Source organism: Apis dorsata, unplaced genomic scaffold (assembly GCF_000469605.1).
Source record: "Apis dorsata unplaced genomic scaffold, Apis dorsata 1.3 scaffold_207, whole genome shotgun sequence".
NCBI lineage: Eukaryota > Metazoa > Arthropoda > Insecta > Hymenoptera > Apidae > Apis > Apis dorsata.
Window position 1 is genome coordinate 542455 of NW_006263491.1, and position 20128 is coordinate 562582.

Consider the following 20128-nt stretch of genomic DNA (forward strand, 5'->3'; position numbering starts at 1 on the left):
AATAGAAATTTTATTATGAAAAGATTTTATATGAAAAAAAAATTTAAGATAAAGCAAGTTTTGCAAATCTAAAGAAAAAATTCTAAAAATTATACTGTCAAAGAAAAATGATCAATTTAACAAAATTAAAGAAAAATATCAGATACGCATTATCAATTTCCAAGGATTTAAAATTGAATTATATTCGTTTATTCATTTTTTTACGTCTCCTTTAAATAAATCTCAAAGTTAAAATCTCAAAGTTATTATTGACTTTCCTCTCGAATAAAAGTCTATGATCGTCGTAGTTGAATTATTAATTCAAAGGATTGCAACATTGTGAACGTATACGTAACCGTAAATGCACATAGAGGTGTTCCTATACGGTCATTGAAGGTGAGGCAATTTTCCAAACCGATTTCGAAAGCTTCGATCGTGTTCGAATCCCAAGGAATCGTCCATTGTAGATCGATTACGTATGCGATTTACGTGTCGATTTCGATCGATTGTAGTATTATTCACGGTTGTATAGATGCGTATAAAAAATTGAAGAAAGTTGAAGAAAGTCTGAAAAATAAATAGAAAGAAATGAATAGAACGTTCAAGAAGAATACAAAAAGCACAAAACTGAAAAAAAAGAAAAATTAAATACATAAGAAGAAATACCAAAGAAAGATTTACAGAAGAAAATAGATTGTAAAAAACTGAAGAGTTTTTAAGAAAGGAAATCATGGAAGATTAAAGAAGATTAAAAGAGACTAAAAGAAATAATTTTTTTTTTTTTTTCTATAAATCGAAAACAGTTTACAGCTTCGTCATTCTCTAATTGCATATAGAACCTATTAATCCTAATGAAGATTACTCGTATCTCATGATGGATTGCTAGAAAATCTTTCTTTCCAATAATATGGAAAAAAAAAAGACATGTTTTCTACAACAATTTGGACTTTCATAATGAATCGATAATTTTTCCACAATTTTCAAGAAATCGTGTTATAAGATAAACAAGAACAAGTTCGATTTTTATCTGAATGGTGAACAAAAGTTGGGTAAAAGAAGAACGAGTTAGAATTCGATTTTAGCCATTTTCAGGTCGATATTGCTGCTTCTATTTCGTAACAAAAGACAGACATTTCCTGTGAATTACATAAATCGTTGCCGTTGTATCAATGATAATTTTTAAGGAAGTCTGTCAGAAAGTGGAGCTCGCGCGATAAAGATGCATTTTCTCTGACGTTTTCCATTTCATTAAATGATTAGGTGTAATTTAATCGTTTCCAGCCTGTCTTGCAGAATACACGCACCGATGTAACGACTTTAATGGGTGTGCAATTGATGGGTTTTGCTCCATAAATGACGTGATGCGAGAAATAGAAGTTTCTATTAAAGCAGATTTTAAATGAATAAATATTCGATAACAATAATAATAAATAATAAATGATTGAAAATAAACTATGACCCAATTTATTTTTCAACAAAATTTTCTTCAATAAGTATTATTACTTTCATTGTGAGAATATTATTATAAACACGGATTCTAAATAAATGAACAATATTTAATAATAATTATGAATAATGAAAACTATTTTAATTAAATAAATCTTAAATAAATTTTATTAATAATAGTGATGAATAAAATATTCTGATATGAGAAAGAGAAAGTCATTATAAAATTGATTACAAAAGAATAGTATGAAAATAAGATGTTACTATAATACTTTAAATTTTAGCAGAAAAATAAGAATAAGATTTGAAAGATACAAATATATGACTTTAAAATCAAATATTAGGATTAAATTTTAAAAATACAATTTAATTTAATTTTAATTAACAATTTAATTTTTCAATTTTATATTTTTTTTTTCTAATTTTTTAAAAATTGATTATTCAATAACTGAAAAAAGACAACTGATTTATTTACCTATTTAAAATGTATAATTAAATTTAATATCATTGTTAAGAATGAGAGTAAAATGGCATTTTTAATACTTAATTATAAGTTTCAAACATTACTTTAATTTATATTAAAAATTAATGAAATACATATTTTTTTATCAAAATAATTTAAACATTTAAAAAAATAAAGAAGTAAAAGTAATAAATAATCAAAGAAATGTACAAGTAGATAAATAAAACATAATGAAGTATTAAATTAATAGTCGTATAGCTTCTATTAATTTTTATTAAAGACTCAATAAAATTTCACTCATAAATTTCATTTCACATATTCCATTTTCTTTTAGTATAATTTTCTGATAATAGCTTTCTGATAATAGCTTTTAAGGATAAAAACTATAACTTCTTTATAGTATATTAATATACAAATTTTTATAGACAAATGGCATTTGAAAAGGAAATCTTCAAAAAGTCAATAACGAAGATAATTATTAACTCTATACTTTTTTACTTCTCTAAAAAGAAATTCGACGAAACGTGTTTAATAGCGTGTTTCAATAGATACAATCGTTGTTTGTCAGCCAAACATTGTTTCACTATGATGATGTAATTTCCAGAAGGAAGAATTTCTCGATTTCGCGATAATCGATGACGAAATCATTAAAAAACCAAAAAATTATCGCTTTGAATATCCGTTCGACATTGTTGGTTTTATTTTTTTGATTCGTTATCGAGGCGACACGTGCGTCATTGAGGATGCGTAGAACGATCAGATGCGATGCAAGGTGTTGTTATTCATTTCTATATAGGAACCTTGACATAGCCTTCATGCTGGATTAGATATTAGATAATCACTCTTAGAAAGTCATTCATGTTTAATTCTATTTTTTTTTTTTTGTTCATTCATCCTCTTTCCTTTATTCTATTTTAATGCAAATTTTACTAACAAACAATTTGTATGGAAAAATTATTTTTGAAAAATGCATTGTAACACAATTGAAAATGAACAAATATTAATTCTGATAAAATTAAAAATTTCAAATGGATGACACTTTATTTTCATTATCCCCTCTTCAATGGAATCATCCATTTTTAATCCATGATTTACAAACCATTAACACTACAAAATCAAATAAAATTGATTTTAAATTTTCATTTTTTTCAATTATTAAAAATGACAAATATTCGTATATCATACTCTTTAAAAGTCAAAAAACAGTCTATCGTAAACTAGATCTTCTCATATTTATATAATAAAAACAAGCCTCGATCGATATTTTTATATACCAATTTTTTTTTTTTTATTTCAATCCAATCCAAAGAATATATGATACACGTTATACACCTGCTTCAAATCGTGGACCAAATCTCAAAGTATCGCAAACGAGGTGGCCGGGATCGAGCAGGCAACTCGAGTCAAACGGTCTTGATTTCCCTTTTCCTATCCCTCGCTCGAGACCGCGGTATTTTTTGCACAACCGCTCGCTCCACGGGCAAAAAACTCGAGCAACTCGAGCCGCTCTCCGGTCTAGGTGACCATTAACGACCGATTCCTCTTGGCTTCTTGGCTTTCTTTTTCCGAATTTCTCCCCAGCTCAGACTGGTCTGGTCGGTTCATCCGTGACGGTTGCCCTATCGCAGGCGTCCCGCCTCCGCCTCCGCCTCGTTTCCCGATCTCTAACGAGATAATCGGCCGGCCGAATAAAAAGAGTTTCTCTTTCTTATCTTCTGACCCACCGCCACTGATACCGAGCAACTTTCTTCGCCCGATTTTCTTTCTTTTACTTTTATCTACCTTTGTTCCTTTCATTATTTCAAACATATAAATAATATGTATAAACAATTATTACTCGTCGATTTAAATATATGTATATATGCTTGAAATTGCATTGAATGAGTTTTTATTATATATTTCAAGTATATATTTCGACAAACAATTATTTGGAATAATTATTAAACTCATCGATTTGTATATATATATATATTTGAAATCATTTGAATGAGTTTTTATCATATATGTTTTATTATATGTGTTTGGTTTTAGTTTTAAAGATATTTTAAGAAAAAATTTTTGTCAAAAATTTTAGGTTATAAATACGTTTTATTATAACGGAGATGATTGTAATAATTAAACACATTTTTATATATACTAAAAATTAATGAATTATAGATTAGGTTAGGTTAGGTTTCATTAGTTTATTCCATTTTATTCATTCATCGTGTCATGAATTATTTATAAAAGTTAAATTCATTTTAGATAATCGTTTAATGAACAATAAAAAAGAAACATTAATAGTTTAAAGGTTAGATTTTATTATTTTTAATTCGAATAAAAACTGTATCAACTTATCATAATTAGAAGCAACGTGATTAATGTTCTTAGATTCTATATTATGCTACATGTATTTGTCAATAAGTCATTCATAAATTACTCACAAAACATCATTCTGTTGTAAGAAGCAAAATATGATATTCTGGACAAACAGGAATTTTGCTATATAGTTATAAATCAAGAAATAACGACTATGCAGAATTGATAAAAATTTTATAACCATAAATTCTTCAATTTTTTTATATGATCATATCGAACTAATCGTGAATTTACAATTCTTTAACCTGTCAAGATTGCTTCAATCCATTAATAATTTCACAATTTCTAATCATTTTTTCATGATGAGCTGTCCTTTGATACAAAATCCAATTCAAATCACACGAGATCAAAGAATAGACGATTTTTTTTTTAGTTTTAATGAGAAGTGGAACATTTGCACGAAAAGCATGAAACGTATGGCGATCAAATATGGCATTAAAGGATTATCTCATCGAGATGTTCCAATTATATTCCAGAGATGGCGCGTCGTTTCATTGTTCCTATTTTATGGGTTCCCAAGCCATCGAGGAACCGTTGCCCAAGAACTCGTTTCTCGAGATGCTTATTCTTCCAGATGTAACGCTTGATCCCTTGCCTTGTTTTTTTTTTACACACGAATCTAGGTCGTAAGTTCAGGAGACAGTCGCAATCCTGATTGGCGACTTCTCGACCTGTAATCCTCGAATGACAGGTGAGCCTAGATTAATTCTAAGACGAGGTTAGCACGTTCCATGAATCGAACTACGAAGTATATTCTGTATTTTCAATTGAAATAATTTCAAATTTTTTTTATCACGAATAAAAATTTTTGTTTTAAAAATTTCTTTTTCTCGATAATTATGTTAATAATATTTGCAACATTGTAAATGTTGTAACTTGTATATTTCATCAGCAAAAGTATACGGGTTATGATTTTTATTAAGACATACGTAAATATTAATTTTCTTTTTTTTTTTTAAAAGAAAATAGATAACAAGATGGCATATATCTTTATTAAATATTACTCATTCAATCATTAAAATCCTACAATTCAAATCATAAAATTTTCATTTCGTGTAAGATATAATATATCTGCTTGGAGAATTTTAAATTTTAAATTGATAGGAAATTACAAGTACGCAATTAGATCACTTAATGCCAAAAAATTAATTAATTTTTTAGAAAATACTGATATAAAGTATCGATAAGTTAAAAAAAAAAAATCTGACTTTCAAAATCGTGAGAATTATTAAAATATTACATTCTTCGTAGAAAATTACATATAATTCTTTGACTTAATTGCGAAAATTGTAGAAAATTAACTTGCAAACACGCAACAATTAATGTAATGCCAAAAACAGTAATCTTTGATCTTCAATGCACATTTAATTGGAAACATTCCAGCAAGCAAAAGAATATAAAATAAAATCTGTTTGATCTTGGTACTAAATGCGAGTCTAATTGCACTTTCTGCACGTCTTGCAGAAGAGATTGGTTGATAAATCTTCCGCAATTTTCTAATGTTCGTAGGCCGACAGGTAGAGATCGATTTATCGATCACCTAGACCTAAACTTTCCCTTCTCACGAATATTGGAGATTGCGATAGCTCGATGGACAAGTTTCAATCGAGGTGGCCGTGCTTCTTCGAATCAAATCTTCAATTTAGTTGTAATAAAAACAAAAGTGAAGTTACTTTGAAAATGATCGATTCGTTAGTGTTTTTTACGAATTTGAGAAAGGAAACAAATGTGAGTCAGTGCTAAATAAGTAAATGGTATGTGGTAGTGGCATTTTTAGTGTATTTGCGATAAAATCTCTGATTTTTCGTGAAATTTGAGTTGAAAAGAATCGAAAGAGAAGAAATGTGTGTCAAATGAATAAATAATTAGGATCGAATTTGGATGTTTTAAGTTTGGTTAGATTAAATTAGATTAGATTAAGATAAGATAGGTTAGGTTATCTGGGTAAATTTGACTTGGGAGAAAGAGAAAAAATAAATTAATTTAGAAATTTATAGTTTATTTTATTATTTTACTTTTTTATAGTTTATTTTATTATTCTGAGATTTTATTTCTAAGAATTGATGAAGATAGATAAATAGTATGTTAATATTTCGTTGTATGTGTCATCTCGATTTATTTTTAATAGCAATCTTAGATAAATAACTTTCTTATTACTAAACTTTTAATTGGATTTTTATCATGCAAATAATTTTTAATCTTTTTAGAGAATCATAATTAGAAAGTTATTGTAATGATTTTATATAATATTGTTCATCTTTCTCTATCTACTAAAGTTTATAGATCATTGATCTAATCATTGGAAATTTTCAAAGTTCATAATTAATTATTATGTTTAAATCTTTTTGCAAACAAAATCTTTAAGAATTGGAATGGAAAGTCATTATATTTTTCTTGAATTACATTTGTGTTAAACATGTCTTATATAAAGTATGTATTAATTGTATTAATTTTTGACACAATAATTTATAAATAAATTCAATCACTTTAAATAAAAATTAAATAATAAATTATTGAATATAGAAAATGAAAACTTTTAAATATCATATCTATAGAAGAGTAAAATACTATTTACCTGTAAATTATTTTTAAAATAAATAAATGCTAATTTATTAATATTAATAATTATTTATTCAATTGATAATATTTACTTCATGTAAACAAAATTAATAATACAAATAATTTAATATATTAATATATTATATATCATTTCACAAAGTAAAAATATTATACAAAATATTTACACATCTTCAGTTAAATATTTGATTTAAAATCTAACTCTTGTTGCTCGATTCGAATAACGTTTATACAAGGATGACTCTATTGACCCACTTTGGATCGTTAAATTTCTGGTTCGTGAATCTCGATCGCACATTGAGACACCGTGAGAAAAAGGAAACAGGTTTGTCCAAGAAAAATAAAAAAAAAAATCATTGATTCGCGTTCCAGGAGATTGTTATTCAGGCGTCATGCTAATAACAGTGCAACGAGCCAAAGAAACCGTTACAAAGGTTTGCACGAATCAATCCGGCCTGCGATGCATGCAACCACGTCTCAAGACAACACAGATCTCGTTCCGAACAATTTGAGGTTTTGTTAGCTCGATTGAGCAACAAACGAAGATAAAATTCGATAAACTGGTTCAGATGCAGAGTTCGATTTAAATTAACGGTTCTCTGAATTGAGTTTATTTATTAACAGTAATGTCAAGAGATGTGCGAGATAAAAGTCGTTATTTTTTACGCCATGTGCATTTTTGGATATTTTTAATTAAATTAAATTTTGCATAAAGATATAAATATTTGCAAAAGTTAAATGAAGAGAACTTCATTTCGTTTCATTTAACTTCATTATATATATGTATAAATATCGGTCAAAGCTTTTATTAAATTATAAGCAATTTATGTTAATTTTTATCTCTGGAATTGATTTACCAAGGAATTATTCTGTACATGTTCTTGATTAATTAAAAAAAAAAAAAAAAAAACTTGAAGCAAAATTAAATACTCAAGAAAAGTATAATATTAAATTTATCATTAGATGGAATTTTATTAAATATGTATATACATTGGAGACTTTATATAAATAACAGTTTTTATTATTAGAAAAAGATTAAATAGTATAAAAGAAGAAAGTATAATTCTAAAATTGCATAAAAAATGTTTTTATAATTTAAGTTTAGTAATTTATATTTTTGAAAATTTTTAAAATGTAAATTTTTACATGTTAATTCTAGCTGAAAGGAATTTAAAGAATATTAAACATATTCCCTTTCACAATTACGACATATTGTTAAAAAAGAAAAAAAAATTACAAATGAAATATTGACGCATTGATGCAATCTTGTTAATGGATTATAAATTTTTTGTTTGATTTGCAAGAAAGATATTTCAACGATTGAAGAAAGATTTAAATTTAAAATGCATACGTATTTTTAAAACCAATAATAGTAATTTCAAATTTTCACAATATGTATTTAGACTTTCATTAACATACATTATATCTTCATTTTATTTCTTTTTAACAATTATTTTAATAATATTCACTTGCAATATAAATCGTCATTATAAAAGCAGATTAAATCAGAGTAAATACGATAACTATTTGCTCTGAAGAAATGCATAAATCAATATACTATACTAGTAAATAATTTTGTGATATTAAAAGTTATTCAAAGATCAAATTAAAAAAATAATCGAAACGATCTTTTGCAGGAGATCCGGCGGTTGCACAAGAATGGCCGACGCCTCTCGACGAATCCGCGGACGAGAAAAACGATGCCGAAATATTTCGAGCGGTCGTCGAATCAATGAGACAATGGACTTTGCACAAGAAATTGCATCACAGGACCAGGAGAGAGGTATCGAAGGTCTGCTACGAAGATGTTGGCTGTTTCGAGGACACGGGGCCCTTCAGTTATCTGGAAATGTTACCCTCTCCACCCAAAGATGTCGGCACTAGGTATATGGCGATAAGAAAAAGTACAAAAGTACAATTTGATTCATACGTATAGAATGATTGAATGAGATTTGAGAATTTTCATTTACTTTTATCAACGATTTTCAACTCGTATATCTATACAAATTTATCTAAAAAATTTTATGAAAATTTGAGAAAAATAATAAATAATTATCTTACATATTTATATATATATAAATTACAGTTTGTGATTGAATTATTGAATGATAGTAAAAAGTTGTTTATCATTTATCTTCATAATTTCGTAATTTGTTAAAATTGAAAATTGCATGAGATTGCAAATATTTTATGAATTCCATTTATTTTCATTTTATTCCAATATTACTTTTGTTTTATCAAGTCACATTATTAAGTTTGTAACGTATTGTTTTATTATTGTGTAACTATAAGAATTAAAAAAAAAATTCGTAATTATTAATCAAAGATTAAAAGTTAATTTTTACTTTTTGATTTTACAAAGATGCTTCTTAATGCTTATGTTTTTCTTAAACAGCATGATAAATGATATAGTTATATTTATACAACGTTAATATATTTCTGATATATTTTTGAAGGATCCATTTTAAAATAAACACAAAAGTTGATATAATAAAAGTTTTCTTTATAAGTATAAGCAATTGAAGTTTGTGTTAGATAAAGAGACAGAAATAAAATATGGTATAATTCAATTAAAATTTTTGTATACCAACTTCTATATTTATTTTGATCTCTAGATTAGAGATCATCTATATATGTATGACAAAAATACAATTAAGAAATATTCAATCAAAATATTTTAATACATGTTTTAGCATTTTCTTTTTCCTTTCATGAGAATATGCTTTGATCAAGTTGTACAAATTAATCTTTATGCAAATATTTATTAATAAATTATATTTATATGATTATATTCTATTTATAGAATAAACCAGTTATTAATGAGTTTTTTAAAATTCTATCATTGCATGTTAGAATTAATACATGATAAAAAACCATATTAAAACTTAATGACCTAATTACATGACCTTTAACAGCATTTTTATGTCATATTATAAAAAAAAATACAAATAACAGATCATCAGTAAATAGAATTGTTAATTTTATTGTATAGCTAATATTTGAAAATAGCATTCATAGTATTTACTCACAATATTCTCAGAATATTTTTATTTATTTACTTGTACAATAATCAAAGAATATTATATAAAAAAAATCCAATATTTATTAATTATATCTAGTTAATGTAGTCTGTAAATTTCAATTTTTGAAGTTTAAATATATTTGATAAAAAAAAAGAAGCTATCATTCTCAGAACATTTGTATAATTAGTTTAATTATAACTTTCCAGTTATCCAGGCATTATAATATATAAATTTAAATTGAAAATCTATGAATTTTATTCAATGAATCATTTAAATTGAAAAATATTTCTATTCTTTGCAGATTTCTGGTGTACGGTAGCAGGAAAGCGAGGTCGATTCCGATGGAGGTTCCTGCCGATGATATAAACGATAATGCACACCGTGCCATAGATCCTGATTTACCCACCAAAGTAATCGTACACGGATTTGGGTCCAGCTGTGACCATGTATGGGTTTACGAGATGAGGTCTGCCCTGATGACGGTGCACGAATGTAATATAGGTAATGATTTTTTATATATTTTTTTCTTTTCTTTTATAAAGTATTTTTTTAAAAAAATTATAATCAAAATTCTTTATCATTAAAAAAATCGTTTCAATTCTCTTTAATAACTTTAGAAATACTTTCCTATTGTAAGTAAGAATTAAATATTACGAGAAATAGATAAAGTCTAGTTTTTGTTGAATTATTATTAAAAAATAAATCATTTTTATTTATACTTTTTGTACAAGAATAAGATATAAGAATTGTCAGAATGTATTTTTTGTTAAAAAGCTTTTTGTATTTCGAAGGACCTCGAGAAAATAATTTTATTCTGACAATTTAACATTGTACTTTGATCTTCATTAAACATGACTCGAAATTTTGAAATTTGAATAAATTATAGCAATCAACAGTTTTAAATTCTATAAAGAAGAAGATTAGACCATACAATTATTGATTCTTCTAGATTTTTCTCCAATCTTTAAATATATATAATTAGTCTTCAAAATATTCAAATTAATTATATTTCTCTTTTTATCTTAATATTTTTATTATTTCCATTTCATTACTTATAGAAGTGTGTAATATGTGTAATATTTACTCTCACTCTAGATAAAAAAAAATAAAGTAAAAAGATAAATTTAATTTTTTCAAAGTTAATAAATTTACATTATCCTTTTTACTTAAAATATTTCATCTAGTACTTTGTAATGTATAATTGAAATTCAGATTTATTTTTCAGATTTTCATATTCATATTCTCATTAGAAAATAAATTATCTGCTACTAAATTTGTACAAAACATATAACTTTCTAAATTTCATTTAAAAAATAAATAATATATATCATGTATATTTTGACAATTATTAAGAAGTACAAATCAATAAGTTAAAAGAATTTCAGAATTTGACATTTGTTAAAATTTCAATTCAAAAATAAATATTTCTTACAAAAAGAAAGCATTCTAAATTTAAGAAATTCTATTCTTTTTTTCCAGTATGCGTCGATTGGGGTCCAGGAAGCGCAGTCCCTAATTACGTAAGGGCGGCAGCCAATACTCGTTTAGTTGGTCGACAATTAGCCAAATTAGTAAAAAGCTTGAACGTGCCTTTGGAGAAGGTTCATCTGATCGGTTTCAGCCTTGGTGCTCACGTTGCTGGATTCGCTGGAGCCGAATTGGGCAACGTATCCAGGATCACAGGTATTAAGACCTGTAATTACGCAACATTTCGTATAATTATTTATAACTCGTTAATAAGTTTCTTTGCTCTCTATTTATTCGAAAAAATATAATTGTGCAATACGTATTTTTGCTGTTCTTCGTGAATCATGATTCTTCCATTTGAAATGAAAAATGAATAAAATGAAAGGTGAAGAAAATAATGATTGGAAAAATTCGTTCTTGGGCAATAAATTATTTCGTGAAGCGATAAATAAATGCGTTCAATTGCAAATAAGTAATTTAGATTATGTTTCAAATTTAAAATTTTCTCGAAAAATTTTCAAACCGTCCAACTTTTTATTACCAAGTTTCCAATTAAGCAAAAAAGGCACTTACGATTTCCTCATTTAATCTCTGAATCGATTAAACTTTTTCCCCGCATTCTCTCACACCTGTCCACCTTGAACGAAGTTTACGATTTCAGAAATCATTCTTACCACATACCTATGTATATACCATTACAATAAATTGGATCGATCGATTATTGTACTCGTGTTCTCATGGATTCGTTAATTCATACAAGTTTTGCAACGATTCATTATTTAAATGAAAATCGTAAGAAAGAATCCATCTTGGGCATGGAAAATGAGAAAGTAAACCACGAAATATTGTGCAACCCTTTGATCGATATTTAAATGGAATAACCGTTCACCAGAAACTGTAACGAGGACTTTTATAAAAATATTAAATTTTTTGTCTATAATATTGATCATATTTTCTTCACACGTCAACAACTCGAAATTTTTTTATTCCGTTCTGCTATTTGAACACGAAAGAAATTATCTTTCAATTTTTTTTTTCGAGTATGTTATTTTTTTTTTTTTTTTTCTATAACTTTTCATTTACACATTTAGAGATCTTGAACTTTCGCTTATTTTATTTATTTTGAATTGAATAAATAACGATTTAATACAAATGACTGGAATTGTTGTATAATTTTGAAACTTTAATGATTTAATTTAATATATAGATTTAATATATAAGATAATCTCTTTAATTTAAAATTTAAAAGAAAATTTCAAGATAGATTTTAGTTTAATTTTTTTTGTATTTTTTTTTATTTTTATAAAATATAAAATAAGTGGCATGAATAATTTCAGATAATAAAAATACAAAAGAAAAGATTAGATCATGAAATATTTATTTAAAATGTAATATTTTTCAAAGAAAATGTGAAAGTGCCTGTTTAATTTTATGCTTGTGAATCTTCTTATATAATAATTTACAACTAATGATTATTAGTAGTTTTAATCATAATTAAAGTCATAATATATAATTTATAGAATTCCTTTTTAAACTTATTATATTTTATATTAATTAAAATTATTTGACATTTATGATCTTTATGAAAATAAAATTATTACTTATTATCAATATATATTTATAATGATATATTATTAAACTTACATTATTATATATTATATCATATATTATAACTTATGAATTATTTTATACTTTACTTTTATATTTTATTACTTTAACTTATGAGTTATAAAATTTTATATAAATATATATTAATATTGATATATTTTAGTAAAATTTTGAGTCAATAGTATAATTTTAAATTTGTTACATATTATATTCAATGTTCAAAGAGTTTATAAATTTCAATATTCACAGGATTAGATCCAGCAGGGCCATTATTCGAATCCCAAGATCCAAGAGCTAGACTCGATAAAACAGATGCGAATTTCGTTGACGTTATACACAGCAACGGTGAACAACTGTTGCTCGGTGGTTTGGGTTCTTGGCAGCCTATGGGTGATGTAGATTTCTATCCTAATGGTGGCAGAATGCAAACTGGGTGCTCGAATCTATTTCTTGGCGCCGTTTCTGACATTATCTGGTGTAAGTATTTTCTGAATCATATAATCTTTATTTATGACAAAATATATAATGATGTTATAATGAATTATATTATATGAATTATAATGATATATATAAAAATCCTAATAATATATATATAATAAAAAATAAAAAAATAAAAAAATTTACAAAAAATAAATATACATATAAATATGGATGTAAATCAATGAAATATTATTTAGAATTTGCATCTAAATAACAGAAATTATTTTAAAAAATCAAATATATTTTGTTTATAATTATATGATTATTCAACATATTATTCATTTATATTTGCATGATTTTGTTTCCATGTTTTATTTTTCAATTTTAATAAAATATTTTTTTTTTATTTTTCTCGACACATACATTTTTCTTTTATGTATTATTTTCATTACATAAAATTTTATCATATAATATTTTTTTTATGTAACTTTACTATATAATACTTTTTATTATGTAAAAACTTTTTTCTTGAATACATTTATACATTTATATATTATAAATTGTTTTTTGTTTTATACTTTGTTGCAAATTAATTGTTATATGTTCTTTTTAAAATTGTATCATCTTATAATGATATCTATATAAAATATAAAACAAATTCAATAGTGAATTGTATTAAATATATGATTGCATTCAACATATATGTCAACATATAGCATCAAGTTCATTTTTCATTCTGAAAGAAAACGAAAATATAAATTTTAAAACTTTCATAAGTTAACGATACATAATGACATTCATTATTTATACTCTTTTGTTCATCAATTTGTTTGTATTACAAGTGATCGATAAAATCTAATGAGAAGTAATAATAAATCAAAGATTAGAAAGTACTCTATGATCTTTTTCATCCATCATTCAGGATAGTATTACCTTCTCCGCAACATGGATCAAATTCTTTGTCCTTAAGAAAGTGGGTCACACTGCCTGTATTGTGAAATATCGCCTAAAGATACTTTGAACATTCATAAAAATCCTGACCAGTTTTGCGATGTTTTGATCTATGAGTATTATTCTTATTATGATTCAATAAGCAACAAAACAAAATAATAGGAATCATTAAAATATTGTTGTATCATCTCAATTATTATAATGAAGACATCGTTGCCCCAATCATTCGAATTTACATGTCATTCCAATTATATAAAATTATCCATCAGTGATATAATCTGTAATATTATTATCAATAGTGATATAGTTATAACATTATTTTTTATAAATGTGGATGAGATATTTTACTTTAATATCATAGATATAATATTTTTTTAATAAGGATTACAAAAATTTGCTTGATGGACTTATTATTTTATTTCAAGTAAATTATAGCACTAGTATTATTGCATTTTTCGTCTATTTATTAATTATTCTCATCAATTTCTAAAATTGAAAGTCTAATATGCTTCAGTATAATTAATATTATTCCAAAAAAGAAATTGCATAAAGAAAATATATAAATAAAATTTTTATATATTATTTTATTTAATCTAAATATAATAAGAATGCAATATGATAATATAATATAATATATAATAAAGATGAAAACTAGTATAATAATGTTTAAATATAATAATAATATGATACAATAGCAACGAACAGCAACGAAAAATTTATTCTATTATATTTTATAAAATCTTTGATGATGCTCAATAGTTTCGCGATACTAATCATATAATCATTAACTACTAATGTCCAATACCTATTAACTATTGATACAATAATCAAATATACTTATGAATTTATCTACTTCTTTAATTATTTACCATTTCTACTTTTTTATTTTTTAAATATTTAAATTATTAAATTTTCTTTTACAAATATAAAAAGAAAAATATTTTGTTACTTCTTGAAACTAACCTATTATCATAGCAATTAAATATGCATCATAAAACAAAATATAAACAATTTTTTTGTATCTCATTCATAAAAAATGTTTTGATCCTGATATTAATATATATTACTATTAATACAATATTTGTATAATATATATAATGTATATAAAATTCAATTCAAAATATAAAGAATTCTCTCGTTCATCCAATTAACTTTCAATAAATATTTTCATCATCTATTAACAGAATAAAAATTATAATTAAACACAAATTCTCTCATCAATCCAATTTTCAATACATACCCTTATCATCATCCACTAAATTCAACGTTCATATTGCAGCAAGCGCAGTCGAAGGTAGATCTTTGTGCAACCATCGACGAGCCTATAAATTATTCACCGATTCCGTCAGTCCCAAGTGTCGGTTTCCAGCGTTTTCTTGCGACAACGGGTACGATGGTCTTCTTCGAGGCGAGTGTTTCCCTTGCGGAGCGAATGGCAATGGCAGATCCTGTGGCGATATGGGTTATTACAGCAACGAGTCACCTGCTAGAGGTCAACTTTATCTGGTAACCAGAGATGAGGAACCATTTTGTGCTCACCAGTACCAGGTGAAGGTGTACAACAGTCACAGCGAAAGACCTACTAGGAGTTATGGCAAATTGCAAGTGACATTGGTTGGAGATGGATCTTTTAATGACACGTTCGCGATGACTAAGAAGGATGAAGAACTTATGGTTGGATCCGTGCTTCAGAAGATTGTCGTTCCGCATCCTGCAATCTCTGATGTGGAAGCTATTGAAGTAAGCTATGGATGGCAATGTTTGATCTAAAACATTATTGGATTCTCTAGAGCTTTGATTTGTACTAATATTTTTGAGTTTATCATTTCTTATAATACATTGTATAATTTTTTTTATTTAATTTTAGAAAAATAGAAAAAATTTTTCATTAATCAAATTTAAGTATTATAATATTATAATATATGATCTGATATATGTGTAATATATTTTTTATTCTTTTATTCTTTAAATCTGATCTGAATCCAGTTCCATACATTACTCTATAATAGATTTCTTTTTATCTGATGCTGTTTTAAATGATCAACAATTTTAAAAAGTAAAGATTTAACATTTTTTGATGATGAATTAACATTAGATTTTAATTTTAATATAATAATAAAGATGCAAGCTTTACAAACATTATCTTCAATACTAATCTCAGAAGTATTTGATTTTTTATTTCTTATTTTGTTTTCATGATAATATAAAATAAGAATTAAATAATGTATAGAATTAATTTTTAAGAAAATAATGCTATGGATAATTTTTCACTATCTAATAACTAATATCTTTTTAAAATAAATTAAACAATGTTAAAAATTAATATAAAGTTTTTATATTAATATGTAATTATTTGTGAAATATATGAAATTCAATATTCAATAATAATCAAATATTTCTGAGATTAATTCTAAAATCTGAAAGCGAATCTGAAAAAGAAATATCCTTTTTCTTATATTACAGATCAAATACACGGCATATAGTGGTTGGATCTCTTCAGGCTTGGTGTCCTGGAGCATCGACAAAGTAGCCATAATCGACAGCTTCGGGAAAACTCTTTCCGTCTGCAGAAAAGGCTTGAGCTTAGAATCCGGCAAACCTATCTATCTTCCCTTATTCTCTGGAGAATGCAATGTTCCCAGTGAATCAGATAATTCAACTTCACCAACTCTAGAACGTTTAGTGCAAGACAAGCAAGGTGGTATAGGTCCATTCACCAAAGAGCAAAATTACGAGCAAAAAGACAGTTACTCGATAGAAACATTGTCCAAAGAAAGAACCACAGCATCTTTATCTTCATCAAAAGGTGTAGGCCCCTTTACCAAGGATCAAAATCTACGAATAATCGAAGGTAAAGAGAACTTCAAGTCCAACAACTTTGAGGATCTAGGCAATCGTCGTAGCAACAGTCCTTGGAACATAATAGACATATCTAGCGATGGTGACTCGAATTCCTTGGAAAACTCTGATTCTGAAAAAGGCAGAGGGTTCTCTAGTTCCAACTTCTTCACCAAGACTTCATCTCCCCATCCCTCCGTGGAACCATCGACAGAGTTTCTTCCAGAGATTCGAGAACCAGTATTGCAAGTGGATAAAAAGGAAACAGGAAGGTCTTTGAAATTCCCAGAAATCACTGAACCTATTCTGAGGCCACGTTCTGCGAGACAAAATATCAGAAATGAAGTGCACAATCGTGAAAAGCAGGATCAAATACAACAGGAGACTTTATCAACTTCTAGAGCCTTTACTGTACAATTCTTGCCTGAGAGGTTGGCTGGTATATTGGCACAGGCTGAAAGATACGCCAGGCAGACTCTTCTTCCTTTGATCTCTCAATATACGCCTAGTTTCGTGAGTGGATCTAGATACGAGGAGCCCAAATACTTTCCACCTTTGGGCGAGATCGCCACGGAGAATTATAAAGGTTCTATTGAGTTGACTACGAATAGCGGTCAACAGAACTTTTCAATAAAATATAATCAAGATAATCAAACGAATGGAAATACTGAAACTGTCTTTAAGGAAGAAATGAAAACTAAGAGTCATTCTGATATTACACAGGTGATACCTGCAGTTGTAGAAGCGATTTATCCGGAGAAAGATGTGAATTCAAGTACTGCTATGGAAAGTAACGAATGGGTACCAATAGAACCATTCACTTTGAGCAGTCCATCTACATCTAGAAAGGATTTAAACGTTTCTAGATCTCTGAATTGGGAACACGAGAGGTATAACTGGTCCACACAGACAGAAAACAGTAGTTTGAGATCAAAGGTGGATGATTGGGTACCTATTACTATCAAAAACGAAATTCAGATTAATGAATCTTTGAATAACGTTTCTAACGAGATTAGTTCGACTCACGTAGTCACTGATAAACAAGTTGAATTTAGCCAAATGGAAGCTGCAACTATAAAAGAGTTTAGAAATAATTCTGAAGCTGTCACTAAAGATGAGAGGAAATATATACCTCTGACTAATCCAGAAGTGAAGGAATTATCGTCAACGAGCTCGAATGATATCTCAGAAACTAGTTCTTCGAGTACTTCCTCGCAATCAACGTATTCTCATATTCAGAAGATTCCTAGGCCTAAGAATACGAGAAATAATAAAGTTGGAAATTTGACGAGAAGAAGTATGGTTTTCCCTTATGCATATGAGAAGAACAAAGATCCTAGAACTAGATATATACCTTTAATTCCTGAAGAAGATTTGAAAAGGCCTCATTTTCCTATGGAAAGGAAACGTTGAAAATGGAAGTTTACATTTTTGAGAATTTGTGGAACTGTTGTTGAAAGTTTTCTTATTGACTTCTTTCGTTATTTGTAGACATTGATTGATTGTTATATTTACTAGGATTCTAGAATCCTAGATACATTCATTTTATTCCTTGAGAAGACTTGAGAAGGCCTCGTTTTTTATGAAAAACAAGCAGCGAATAACTGGAAATTTATGTTTTTAAATTGTGAAATTATCGTTGGGAATAATTTTTTCATTCAGAACAAATTTCCAATTTGTTATTGACTTTTTTTTTGTTATTTGCAAATGTTAATCAGTTGTTAAGACCAGTCTATAATAAATCACAATCATAAGTTTTAAATTTAAAGAAATTTTCAGAATTATAATATTATTAGATAATTGTTTAAAATTTTACATTTATATAATACTGAAATTATTAAAATTTAATATCAATAAGATTCGATTAAAGTTTTGAATAAAGTTTCCTTTATATTTTGTTAAACACAAAATAAAATCCAGAATAAAATAATTACAATAAATATTAAAAGATATTAAGATAATATTAATGAAAATATTACTTATACTTATAAAGTATAATAATGATATGAATAATAGTTTAATATATTGATCAGAATTTTAAGTTCTTTTTATATTTTCCTAAATATAAGAAGAAAAAGAAAAATATCAAGAAAAAGAAAAAGATCAAAAGTTAAAATAAATACAGAAATTATAAAATATTGGTATAGATTGATATAAATTTAATCTTAATATGATTTGACCAGAACTTTTATTTCTTCATCATACTTCTAGCATATTGATGTATAATTCCAATGAAAATCTAGATTTAGATCTTATGATCTTTTTTTGATTTATTATAAACCGGTCTTTTTTGTGAAATTAATGTTATCAGTATCATGCAATGTGGTAATGTCGTTCGCTGGAAATTAATGGCTTTACAAAGAATGCTTTAAAAATTGTTATTTTGGTAAAAATTGGAGCCTTAACTTTATTTTTGTATATAGGAATTTTTTTACAATATATATAATATAATATATATATAATATATATATATATATAGCTTCGCTGAAATCTGTTTTTTTTATCTTCACATTCGTTATTATTAATTCTTAGTTGTTAAAATTTTTATTATCATCGTCATCTGTATTATTTTTATCCCCCATCAATGTTTTTATTTATATACGTCGAACAGACGATCATAAGAGCGAAAAATCCCCACTTTGTATATAATGACCCGATAATTATTCCCTCTTTGAAATTGCGAAACGACTTTCGATGAAATACTATTATTAATTTTCTCCTCGTAATAATATGTACAGCTAGCTGTCTACATGAACCACATCGATCGTATGGTCCACGTGGACTATAGTCAAAAAAGTATGGAAGAGATGATTTTTAAGTGGACTTCTATGTGTATCTATAATATACCTGTTTTTACTTAAAATAAATAATCATCTTTAAGAAGAAAAATGCGCCTCTCGGTTTTCATCCCGATTCATATTACTTTTACTCGTTTCCTCTCACACTTTTATATTATCTCTCTCTCTCTCTCTCTCTCTCTCTCTCTCTCTCTCTCTCT

At 26.4% G+C, this 20128-nt stretch overlaps 1 protein-coding gene across 2 annotated transcripts in view; it reads left to right on the forward strand.

Annotated features, from left to right (window-relative positions):
* Positions 1 to 18714, forward strand: part of LOC102675231 — a 34725-nt gene extending 16011 nt beyond the window's left edge. Inside the window, exons 1-7 of one of the 2 annotated variants that reach the window (XM_006614998.2) lie at positions 7234 to 7257; positions 8461 to 8707; positions 10148 to 10347; positions 11326 to 11529; positions 13171 to 13398; positions 15572 to 16032; positions 16756 to 18714. In XM_006614998.2, coding sequence (XP_006615061.1) covers positions 8556 to 8707; positions 10148 to 10347; positions 11326 to 11529; positions 13171 to 13398; positions 15572 to 16032; positions 16756 to 18543 — 3033 coding nt within the window. In that variant the 5' untranslated portion in view covers positions 7234 to 7257; positions 8461 to 8555 and the 3' untranslated portion in view covers positions 18544 to 18714. Of the gene's footprint in view, positions 1 to 7233; positions 7258 to 8460; positions 8708 to 10147; positions 10348 to 11325; positions 11530 to 13170; positions 13399 to 15571; positions 16033 to 16755 lie in introns of those variants that run through there. The other variant, XM_006614997.2, reaches the window with a different exon arrangement.
* Positions 18715 to 20128: the final 1414 nt, after the last annotated feature.